Here is a 12492-nt window from a genome sequence, read left to right on the forward strand (position 1 = left end):
GCCCTTTAACTTTGTAGCTAAACAAGATAAGCAATAAAAAAAAAAAAACACAAACAACCCCAATGTTGATGATATAACTAGACTTTTCATTCTTTATCTTTTCTTTGGAAGCAATCAGGACTAAGTCACTTGCCTAGGGTCACACAACTAATATGTGTCTAAGGGCTGATTGGACCTCAGCTCCTCCCTTCTTGCTTAAAAGAAAACTGTACCATTTCTTAAAACTCTCATATGGGCATACTTATAAAACTAGGAAACATAATTTTCTAATGAGTTTAAAAATCTTCCAACTAAAATATTTTAATGCATGTTAAACTGTTGGTTGTCATAAAAACATAAGAATACCACTCCTTTTGAAGAGTTTATAAGAACAACTGATTGATACCAGAAGGAGGAAATGTTTTTAAGTGGGATTTGAACAAAAGCTTTTGCATCATTGGTTAATGGGATCAAAAACGGCATATCATTAGCAAAGACACCCAATGATGCACTTTTTCTACTTGAATCTATTTCTTTTCACTGGACACCTTTTTGTAGCAAGTATTGCAATAAACTAAACTTAGAAACAAAACTTTGAATTACTATGTCACAAAGTGTTAAAAAGTTAAAAAATAATAAAACATCCAATTATATTGCTTTCACTACAACATGTCATTTTAAGAGAAAAGTAAAAAGAGGTTTTGTATTGGTAATAGGTAAAATAAAAATTATTTTAAAATACTGTTTATAACATCTGTATCTCATACTTCAAAAACTATTTGGATGCATTTTTTTATAATTTATACATAATATATTATTACATTTGTGCAGGTAAAGAATTTGTTTTTTCCTAAGAGTATTATTTTTCCAACTACATATAAAGATAGTTTTCAACATCCAGTTTTGTAAAATTATGAATTCCAATTTTGTCTCCCTCCCCTTCTCCAAGACAGCAAGCAAGTACAATCATATTTAAGGATATTTCTCCATTCGTCAAGTCGTGAAGGAAGAACTAGTAGAAAATGGAAAATCATGAGAAAGAAAAAGCAACAAAAGAAGTGAAAATAGTATGCTTTTATCAGCATTCAGACTCTATAGTTCTTTCTCTGGATCTAAATAGCATTTTCCATTACTACTCTTTTGGAATTGTCTTGCACTATTGTACTACTGAGAATAGGGAAGTCTATCCTAGATCATCACTGCACAATGTTGCTATTGCTATGTACAATGTTCTCTTAGTTTTGCTCACTTCACTCAGCATTAGTTCATATAAGTCTTTCCAGGTTTTTCTGAAATCTGGCTGCTCATCATTTCTTGTAGCACAGTAGTATTCCATTACATTCATATACCACAACTTGTTCAGTCATTCCCCAGTTGATGGTCCTCCTCTCAATTTCCCAATTCTTTGCTATCACAAAAAGGGCTGCTATAGATATTTTTGTACATGTGGGTCCTTTTTCCTTCTTAAGATTTCTTTAGGATACAGTCCTGGAAGTGATATTGCTGGATCAAAGAATATGCATAGTTTTACAGCCCTTTGGACATGGTTTCAAATTGCTCTCCAAAATGGTTGGATCAGTTCCCAACTCCATCAATAATGCATTAGGATTCCTATTTTCCCACATCTTCTCCAACATTATCGCTTCTTCTTATCTGTCCTATTAGCCACATCTGAGACGTGAGGTAATGCCTTAGCGTTGTTTGAGCAGGCAGAGAATGTAAAAATAAATATACATATATTGTGATTTCATGTCAAACTTCGTTTTAGTGATGGGATGTGTGCTAGTTGAAAAAATTGGAGAAACTGTCCTTGATAGTTCCAGGTAAGGACAACTAGTCCTGAAACACCTGAAAAAGCCTGGAGGACACCATTGAATTGTAACAGTAAGTTAACAAAAAAATCCTAATGATGGCTTCAAGTCATAAAGAAAGATGTAAATAATATTTAAAAGTCAGAAAATGAGTTTGCATTTTAATAAAAATATTTATTTCATACCTGTTGTATATAGATCCTGTGATGGGAGTGATAAAGAAGTAAGAAAAGTCTTGGTTCCTGACTTCACAGAGTTAAATCTGTTAAGATTTTCCTTAGGAAGACTTAAGATAATTTTTTTTAAAATACTCATACATTACAAGATCATAGATCCATAGCTAAAAGCACAGTATAAGGCACATAGTAAATATCTTAAAAATTCTTGATGATTGATGACAGGAGACATCAAAAGTCATTTAGTCCAAATACTTCCACCCTCACCCCCATTTTCATATAAGGAATCTGAGGCCCTGAAGGGAAAATTTAAGGACTTGCTTTATACAGTCCTTCTCGGTAACAAGGACATATCCCTATCACCAACCAGTGTGTCAGAGGTTCTCCTGTGAACTCACTTTCTTACCTCCTCCATTGAAAACCAGCAATTCAAAACACTGTAGAAGGACAGATTTTATTGAAACATAAAATAGGGGAAGATGAACAAACCTGAAAACTATGAATTCAAATTGATTAGTCCCAAATATTTAAAACACTCTCTATCATTTTAAAAAGTTTTATAAATTCCCAGAGCCAGAGTTGCCAATAGGATGGTTCCTCTCATGTTGTGGTAGGCAAGAGATAGTTTGGTGTGGGCAGGGGCCTATAGATCTTTGCTGCCTTCCACCTGTTCTAACATAGCTCTAGTCAGGTGGTTCTTCTTCAGTTCCACAGGCTCCTCCACGTAAGCCCTCTTTCTCATTTAGTTGTTCTTTAGCTCAAAACGTTTAAGAAACAACTTCTCTATGGAGTAGAGCTTTGTTTATTCTCAGCCATGGTCTTAGCTACCAAGTGGGTAAAAAAAAAAAAAAAAAAGAGTTTGTTTTTTTTAACAGAAATATAGTGTATCCATATAGTCAGCCTCTCGTTATATACCAGTACCCCCAGAAAGCAGGATTGAACTTGTTCTCCAGTTTCGAGAGTCCTCATGTGTTATCAGTTCTACATTCTGATATGATAACCACCAATCTTGTTATCTTTTCCACCTCTGACATCTGGGAGGAGCATCTTCCACCCAAGGGAACATTCCTGGATTATTTAGGAGCCAACAAATGTAGTCCATTTTCTCCCTAGTCATCTAACTTAAGGACCTGAATGAGATTATTCTGATCATCCACAGCTATCAGAAATCTTGGCCAGTTGCCAGTCCTGCCTGGGGTGAGGTCTGTGTTTCTAGCAGTTCTCAGACAGGCCTACGATCTAGTTTTCACCCTTGATTTTCCCAAGCAGCTCAGTAGAAAGGGCAGGAGAGCACAGCACCTGCAATATTTGCTAAAGTAAGTAACACATTGAGAATCTCTGTAATTACACCAGATATGGTTTCTACAGAGCAGCAGCTATGGTATCAAACTGAAATACAAATGGGGGCTCACTTAGTCACAAACATCCCTGCGAGTCACATATATTCGTGGTTTGAAAATGTCACATTATCTGTGTTTTATTGAACTTAAATCTATTTTGTTAAATCTTTCTCAATCACATTTTAATCTAGTTCAGACTGCACTTGGATGTGTTGTGAGCCTGCTGAGGTCTCTGTCATCTGCTCTGAGCAACCTTCTAAGATCAGAAGGTATCATTCTATATTGGTAGAAGTTTTCTCATATGGGAGTTTACCTTTCCTTCTATCCCCTGCTTAGCACAGTGCCTGGCACATAGGAGGATTTCATAAACGCTTATTGACTGTGGAAACTATCCATACTAACGTCATACTAAGAAAACCACGGTTACCTTCCTTCTCTATGTCCTACTGTTCATCATAAAAATCATAATAGTGAGAGTTTAATTTTTGCAAATGTTATCTCATTTCATTGTGTTCATACGAAACACACTTATTTACATGTATATATTATAGTCTGTAATACATATGATATAAAAAATGTATGAAACAGCAATATTGTTTAAGAATAACTGAATGACTAGGTCATTTTGACTATTATAAATATGTGAATTAACTTTAAAGATGCCATCTGCGCCTAGATAAAGAATTGATTAAAAAGAGAAGTATATATAGAAAAATTTTACATATATGTACCCATTTGTGTCTAATGGTAACCGTCTCTAGGGTGGAGAGGCAGGAAGAAAGAAAAAGCATGGAAAGAAAAAAAATCACATGATAACTTTATTACATATTTAAAAGGAATAGCAAGGTGTACATACTGAATTTTTAGTTTCATGTGAAATCATCTTTTTTATTCTACTGTATTATAGAAATACTTGTTTTATTCCATAAATTAAAAATAAGTAAATATGGGGAAAAATAATTTATGATGTTCGTGCCTAGTGCAGCCACATCTAGTAAATTTATACACACTCTCTTAGTGGCCTGCCATTCTCCCCAGGATGCAGTGTGCTCTGAGGAGCAGGCATCCCCTACTTGCTACGTCTGTGACATCTTCATTCATCAGGCAGAGCATCATAGGCTACCCATAAAATCCAGGCACTAACTGGCTGCCACTGTGCCATGTTTTTCAATCTGTTGGGGAGAAGAGTTGTGACCACAGTCAGTCAGTCAATAACAATTTATTAAGTCTTATTTATTAAGCCAGGCACTGTACTAAACTTGGGATACAAAGAAAGTTGTTGAGGAGCTCACATACTAATGGGGAGGCAGCATGCTAACAGCTATGGACAAACAAGCTCTGTGCAGATTAAATAGAAAATAACTGACTAGAAGGAAGAGGGTATGGGAAAGGCTTCCAGAAGGAGGTAGGATTTGAGTTGGAATTGAAAGGAAGCTGGGGAAGCCAGGAGGCAGAGGATTCTGGGAATGGGGGACAGCCCATCCAAATTCCCAGAGCTAAGAAATCAGTTGTCTTCTTTGGGGAAGGTAATGACCAGTAGACAAGCTGTGGATCCCCTGGATACCCGAGGGCTCTCAGGTCTGCCTTTTGTAGAGAATCACATATTCACTGTACCTGTGTCACCAGGCAAGTGACATCCATCTCTCTGCCTGTCAGTAAACAATCATGGTGGGGAGAGGAGAGCAACAAGTATTATGCTTAGGTGCCAATTATTCAGCTCAGTCAAAAAAACAGATGTGAGAACCTACTATTGTTACCTTGACTAGGAGAGGGATGAAGCTTTACATAATTAATCTTGGAAGTACTGTTCTGAAGGGGCTCAGGAGAAAAAATGCATTGTCCAAGGAAGAAAGAAGGGATGTGAGGAAGGAGAAGAACAGAAATTCCCTATCTCCTCTGAAGGTGGTCTTTACACAAGGTTACCACTTCCAGGTTTCTAAGAGTAAGGTTCTCAGGAGTAGTGTTGAGAATTTGCCCATGGTCTTGAAGTCATTCCTTCTATTTCTTTTAGAGGCTTCAAATAGCTCCCTGGAGAAGGGGCTTCTCCCAATTAATCCTCACACCTTCATGCCTTTTGCTTCAAACAATATGTGTGTGTGTTTAGAATTCTTTTCCTTAAGCCACTCCCTATTTTAGATTTCATGTACTATCTCAATCTCTTCAGAATAAGATTTAAGAGATCCCATTCCAAATTTTCCATGAAGAAATTTATAGAAAATCTCTCTGTTATTCTTTAAAGGAAAAGGTTAGAAGTGTATGGGACCCAGGGAATGTTATAATTTGCCTGCTGCTTTTCTTTGTTGTAGTCATCTCAACCTTTTACTATTCAGAAATCAAGTTGGAAGAAATGGAAAACTCCTGATGTCAAAGCTATTTGCCAGTCCAGCTAGTTTAGTACAAACCTTTCAGAAATCTCAGCCCCTCTGCATTTCCTTTTTCTTGAGTTGTATTCACTATGGCTAGCCCACCTAATCTCTACCCATGCTACCTCCAATTCCTACCCAGCAAGCCTGACAAACATCAGTCATTCTTCAAAAAGAAAATAGACAGGGGGGTCCTGGTGTTTCTGTAGATCCCTCCCTCTCTTCTCCCTGTGGTAGCCACACAGCCATGATGGCTCACTTTCCCTGTTCCTCCAGTTTGGAAATGAATGGCATTTCTTTGGATATCAAGCTTAAAGTAAAAAGGAGGTGATGGAAATGAATAGAGAAGAGCATGAGTGAAGTTGACAACATAGGAGAGGTGACAAAGAAATGGGAAGCAGAACAGTGGCCCCACTATAATGATTCCAAGTGTGGAAAAATCATAATTTCCTTCAAAGCTACACTGCAGCTTTGGTGGCCACTTGATCACATGTATAAAGATTGGGGGATGAGGTGGTAGTGGGCCCCATGATTAGCTGGTCAAGCTGGTCACTGCCAACTCTCTTACCTCAAGACTTCTTCTTGTCTTCTTCAAAACCTCATGTGTTCTGGTTACTGGAACAATAAGAAGGCAAAAATCACCAGTCTGCTAATGACACACTTGTCTTAGAATACAGAGGAGAGATGCTTTGTAAACTTGCTCCTTTTTTTTACCTTCCTTGGTCAACCCCATTTCTCTCATTCATGATTTCTCTCCACCCAAATCCCTTGCCCCCTTATCCTATCACTGTTCTTGCCTAACTGTGACCATTACATCCAATTTTATGACAGAATGGTGCTTTAGGAATGCAGGAAACCATGTGGACTCTGGGCTGCATTGATTCTGTCTAATCTCAATGAATCTTTGCTACTGCAAGGAAATCTTTTCATTCTTCCCTAAACAGATCTCCATTATAAGAGAGACTCTCCATAGAGACTCTTTGATACTTCTCTACCTCAGCCTCTCACAGGAACATTCCTGCTCACCTCACCTTACCAATAAAAGAGACCATTCACCATTACTCTCCATATCAAAATCCCCCTGGATTTCTTTCTCACATATCCTCCTTTATTCAAGTCTTTGATGAGACATGACCCTTCTCCTAAAGAACCCATACCTTCATAGACCTACTCCATCCACTCCTATCTCCTAGCAGTCATTCCATTTTTTAATCTGCTATCAATCCCCCTTGACCTTATTTACAAAATCTCACCTAACATCCCTTTCAATCTATCACTCTATGTTCTCTCCTCCTTTTCACAGTCACCTTTGAGGGGGAAAACCCCAACTATCTTTACATTTTGCTTCCACCTCTCTTCTCTCACTCTGCATCCTTTGAAACCTAGATTCTGATCTTATGTTCAGCTAAGAACACATTCTCCAAAGTTCACAATGGTATCTTCACTGCTATATCCAATTATCTTTTTTCAGTTCTCATCTATCCTGACCTTTCCATAGTATTTGATATTTGTCTTTTGCTGACTACTCTCTCTTCTTTGGGTTTTGGGGGTATTTTTGTTTTTGGAGATAAGGATCTCTCATTTCTCCTTATTTAACTTTTCTTAGTCTCTTTTGATGGATCATCAGCTATATTCCATCTCCTTATCACGGATAAACTGAAAAGATCAGTCCCGCATCCTCTCCCTTCCCTCTCTTTACTCTCTAGGGCGAATGCACTAACTCCTCTAAGTTAAATTTCCATCTTTATCTATACAACTCTAATATATACAGTTCCTGAGTTCCATCACCAGCTACCTCCCAGGCATTTTAAATTGGATAAACTAGAAGCATCTCAAACTCAACATGTCCAAAAGAGAACACATTATGTTTCCATAACAACCCATCCCTCTATGCTTCACTTCCCTTTTTCTGTTGAGGATACTAGACTACATCTTTGCAGTCATCCAGATTCACAGTCTCAGTGCCATCCTTATCTCTTCCATCACCCTCATTCCCTATCACCAATGTCAAGTCTACCTCTTCTCTGCATTTACATGATGACCTTGTGAGTTTCAAACTTCATTACCCCCCAACCCAGGATTATTGATTGCTACCCTTCCCCATCAACTGCTTCTAATTAATGTTGACTATTTCACAGGAAGACCTCTCTGTCTATCTCCATATCTCCCTTTGTTTCTCTGTCTCTATTATTTTTAGTAATGAACTCTATCTTTTACCACATGATGATTTCTGGATGCCCTCATATTCACCAGAATCCTTGTGAATCCTCAGTCATCAAAGGGACAAAGAACGATAATTAAACAGAAACACCTATACTACAACTGTTCTTGAAAGAGTATGCACACTTCACAATCACAATCTCCCACCCCTTCAACTCAGTATATTCCCCAGAGACAATAATGTTCATCATAACTACAATGTTTAGGGTTTCATTTTGATTTTTAAATTTACATTACTGTAATCTTTGTGTTGGTTTCTGGGTTCTATTTAATTCTGCCTGTATCAGTTCAAACAGATCTTTCAATGTTTCTCTGAATATCTTATGGTCATAATTGTATACTTAAAAAATATTCCATTGTCTTCATATGTCAAGTGAACTATTCTCAATTAATGGACACTCATTCCAGGTCTTTGACAAGATAAAAAGTGCTATGACAAATAGAACAGTAGTGTATTTGGTGTTTTAATTTCCCTGGGGTTACATGTCCAGAAGTGGGAATTTGGGCAGAAAAAGGGATAATCAGTTTAGCTACTTTTCTTACATCAATTTAAATTATGCTCAGTTCACCCCATTGTTCAAGAATGCTCTCCATAGATATAGTTATGAAAGCTATTTCCATTTTCCTTGAGTTTTTTAATGATATGATGATCTTTTCTATTTAACTTAGGTGTCAATTTGTAAGTTACTGTCCTATATGGTATGAGATGCTAGTCTAAACCTAAATTTTACTGAACAGCTTTTCCAGTTTTCTTGGTAGTTCTTTTCAATTATGGAGTCCTTGTCTCTACAATTTGTGTTTCTGGGGTTATTGAACACGCAACGGTTAAGTCTGTTTCAGATTTTTGCATATCTTCCTCATTTCTACTGGGCTACTTTTTTATTTTTTTTAACCAGCACAAAATAGTTTTGATGATTATTTCAAGAAGTCTGGAAGTACTCCTCCCCTATTTACCTATTTTTTCCTACTATTTCTTTTGAGATTCTGAATGTGTCTCTGAATGTGAATTCTATTATTTTCTCTAGTTCTGTAAAAAGAACACCTTGGTAGATTGATTGCCACGGTACTAAGTCTATAAGTGAATTTAAATAATAGCATATTTTTTATTAGGTTGATGGAGCCCGAATACAGAGCAATGAATCTCTCTTCAATGGTTTGAATTTTTCTGTATTTTTATGAGGAGTGGTTAATAATTCTATGTAAAGATATAAATAGGTGTACATATATCAATGTGAATGTGTCTCGGTAGATTGCCTCCATCATATTTTATTCATTTTGTACCTGTTTCGAGTAAGATTTCTCCATTAATTCTTTCTGGTATTTTTTATTGTTCTACATAGAAATGTTGAAGAGGAGTGGATTTTGTACCCTGCTACCTTCCTGAAGCTACTGATCCCCTCCATTAATATCCTGATTTACCCAAGCCTTTACACTAGCTGCCATACCCTCTTTAAATAAGAACACTTGCCTCTCTCTCTGTTGTCTTATGGCTAATCATTAGAATTTGTAAAACTCTCTCCAATTATGAAGCCAGTGCTTTTATCCCTGCCTTTATAAGGGAAGTTAATGTTTCTCTGCTACAACAGGGTAAGCTTTGCATATTAGATATACACGTTAATCATGATTTGAATGGACCTTTACTATGCTTTTTAAGATTTTTAGCACAAGCAGGTGCTTTATTTTTTTCAAAGTCTTTTTCTGTACCTGTTGACAGAATCATATGCTTTCTGTTTTAATGTGATTATGTTAAGTGGTTTCCTAATGTTAAACCAATGTTGCATTTCTAGTGGAAACATAACTTGTTCATAGGAAATAACTTTTTTAATATTTTGCTATAGTCTTTTTGATTGATTTTTATGTAAAGTTTTTGCAGCAATATTCATTATTTATATTGATCCATCTTCTCTCTTGTTCCTTTACCCCATTTTAACTTCGGTTACAACAACATTTGGGTGTGAGGAAGAGATTTCTTCTTTTATTCAGTGGCATGAATTTTTTTCTTTCTTGTCACTTTTCATTGTTTCCAGTATAATACTTGATCATTCTTCAGGCATTTTAAAAAATTCTTACCTATTCTTCCTTCTGCCTTGATGAGTCCCATTATTAGATCATCTTTATGCTTGGGAACTCAGTTTATACACAGGCTTTCTTGGGTAGAATTTTGCCCTTTGTTTTTATGTTTTTTATTCATAATTGTTTATTTCACAGTTCCTTCCTTCCTGCTTGATCCCTCCACCTCTTCCACTGCAGTGACATCCCCCATTTTCTCCAACACAAAACATCAAAGCTGTATTGGGCAGTATGAGGGACAGTTAAATTTATGCAAATTCTATAGCAAAAAGGTACTTGATCACCTAGTTTTCCTTCCCACAGTCATGGAACCCCTTCTCCTCTAAGCAGCTCCATGGTACATTGTCTCTTGCAACTCCTGTTCATAGTTGTGACCTGCTTTTCATCAAGTATCCTACCTCTTATGGTCCTGAGTGGGTTCCACTGTGGTCTGTACAATGAAGGAAGAGAGTTGTCATCCTAGGCAGGGCTAGAAACTCAAGGCCAACACCTATGAGGTGGTTTGTGCTGACTGTGGTCTGCAGCTTGGGTAGACTAGAGATGCATAGACTGTGTGGGACCTTCAAATATCTCAACTTTCCTATGTCATTTCAGAAAGAGTTTTAGCTTATGCAGTTGGTTTTTCTGTCTTCCCAGCTACTGGAAGAAGATCTGATAATGCATGTTTTTGCCTTGATTTCAAGTGGTTGGGCCTAGGAAATTATGATAAAAACAACTATTCTGCCCTCTTGTGAATCGTATTCTGCCATATTGTGAATCATATAACAAAAGATGAGGCTTTATATCATTCATTCTTTCTTTACTTTTTTTTAAATATGACTTAACTAGTATAAATTGCTACAGTTTTACAAAAATTCCTCATCTTACGTGTACTTTGATAGATTTGATCACTATCACTATTAGACATTTATCAAGTTTTCCCAAGAACTGAACAAATACATACAAAGTAAAATATGGATTACACACATTTTCAGTTAATTGTGATGTATGAAGTGATTATGTTCATTGATTTCCTAATGTTAAACCACCTTTCCATTTCTAGTGGAAACACAACTTGTTCACAGTGAATAAGCTTTCTCAATATTTTGCTGCAGTCTTTTTGTTAGACTTTTGTTTACAATTCTTTCATCAATATTCACTAGTTATACTGGAGCAGCTAGGTTGCATAATGGATAGAGTGGAGGTCATGAAGTCAGAAAGACTCATTTCTTAAGTTCAAATCCACCTTCAGACACTTACTAGCTCTGTGACCAGGGGAAAGCCACCTAATCCTGTTTTCCTCAGTTTTCTCATCTACGAAATGAGCTGGAAATGGAAACCACTGTAGTATCTTTGCCATGAAAACCCCAGACGAGGTCACAAAGAGTCACAGGCAACTGAAAATGATTCAGAATGATGGAATCCTAATAAAGCTGCCCCCAGCCCCAATATACTAATTTCTTCATAGCCCCAAAGAACAATTGCCTAACTTCTTCATATATGTCTCACTGATCACTAGGATAACAGGTATGTCCATGAACTCCTATTTCCCACAGAAACAGCAGCTGTGTCCATGCATTCAACCACAACCACAGCCATGTCTCCAACTGGACCACAAGACTCAGCCAATCAGAAAGCAGCACCACCAGAAGGCCAGAGCAGGATGTGGACCGCAAAACAATAGAGGAGACTTTCCTTAAGTAAGTACTTGTACAGTAATAGCAAAAGCTGTCCTTTAGGTTAACTGATGACATAGAGAGCCTTCTTCTAATGCATTATCATACATACATACCAACCCAAAGGGTTTTTCCTTATGAAATGTGGATAATGTGCAATTCTACTGTGGCTAGGACTCCTCCCCTATTACTTAATCCCTTAACAAACCTCTCCTGCCTTTGTAATATACATAATTTCTATTAAGCAATTATATCTTTGCCCTATAAAAATCTATCTTCTCTGAAGTTTTTCTTTCCTCTTGGAATTTAGCCTGCTTCATGAGAGGCATCAGTCTCAATAAATGACTATTCTTGCAGGAGAAGTGGTCTGACTCTGAATTCTTTGAGATCATTCCACCACAACACATCATGAAACAACACAGTAGGACCTGAACAAAGTGGATAATGAAAAAATCTACACATGCATTCCCCAATGATTCTCTCCATTTATTCTTATAAAGTGTCAGATTTGTTGGACTGGATATCCCTATTGTCAAGAGGACTACCTGCCCAACTCTATGTGATTCTTATCTGTGCCTAATTTTTCCATCATATTTGGATATCAGATGTTCCAAGCCAGTATAAGACCTGTTCAAAGGAGCATGAGTAGTCAACTCAGATCATTAAAAATCTCTCTCATCACTCAGATGATTTTGTAAAAGCCTATCTTGTCATTGAAATTTCCACTGCTCCATGTAAATGTGAAGATCTCATGATTAATCTCTCTGATTCTCTACTCTGTATGATTAGAATGAACTTATCTATAACCTGCATGGATGCCAAGGAATCCATATCACCTTAATGTTTGTACTCTGACATTTGTAGCTTTACACAGTCCA

The 12492-nt window shown here is 36.9% G+C and overlaps 1 protein-coding gene across 18 annotated transcripts in view; it reads right to left on the bottom strand.

The window, feature by feature from the left end:
* Positions 1-681: 681 nt before the first annotated feature.
* The window catches only part of LOC140527550 (myomegalin-like), an 80919-nt gene continuing 69108 nt past the window's right edge, over positions 682-12492 (bottom strand). For 4 of the 18 annotated variants that reach the window (XR_011974835.1, XR_011974831.1, XR_011974829.1 and 1 more), the window contains 3 exons: positions 9960-10176; positions 6238-6284; positions 695-4478 (listed from right to left, as the gene is read on the bottom strand). Coding sequence is in view for 4 of the 18 variants with exons in the window: in XM_072644564.1 (XP_072500665.1) it covers positions 10171-10176 (6 nt within the window). In the remaining 14 variants the exon portion in view is untranslated. Of the gene's footprint in view, positions 4479-6237; positions 6285-9959; positions 10177-12492 lie in introns of all 18 variants that reach the window. The other 14 variants (XM_072644564.1, XM_072644567.1, XM_072644566.1 and 11 more) reach the window with 7 other exon arrangements.

Source organism: Notamacropus eugenii, chromosome 2, assembly GCF_028372415.1.
Source record: "Notamacropus eugenii isolate mMacEug1 chromosome 2, mMacEug1.pri_v2, whole genome shotgun sequence".
NCBI classification, from domain to species: domain Eukaryota; kingdom Metazoa; phylum Chordata; class Mammalia; order Diprotodontia; family Macropodidae; genus Notamacropus; species Notamacropus eugenii.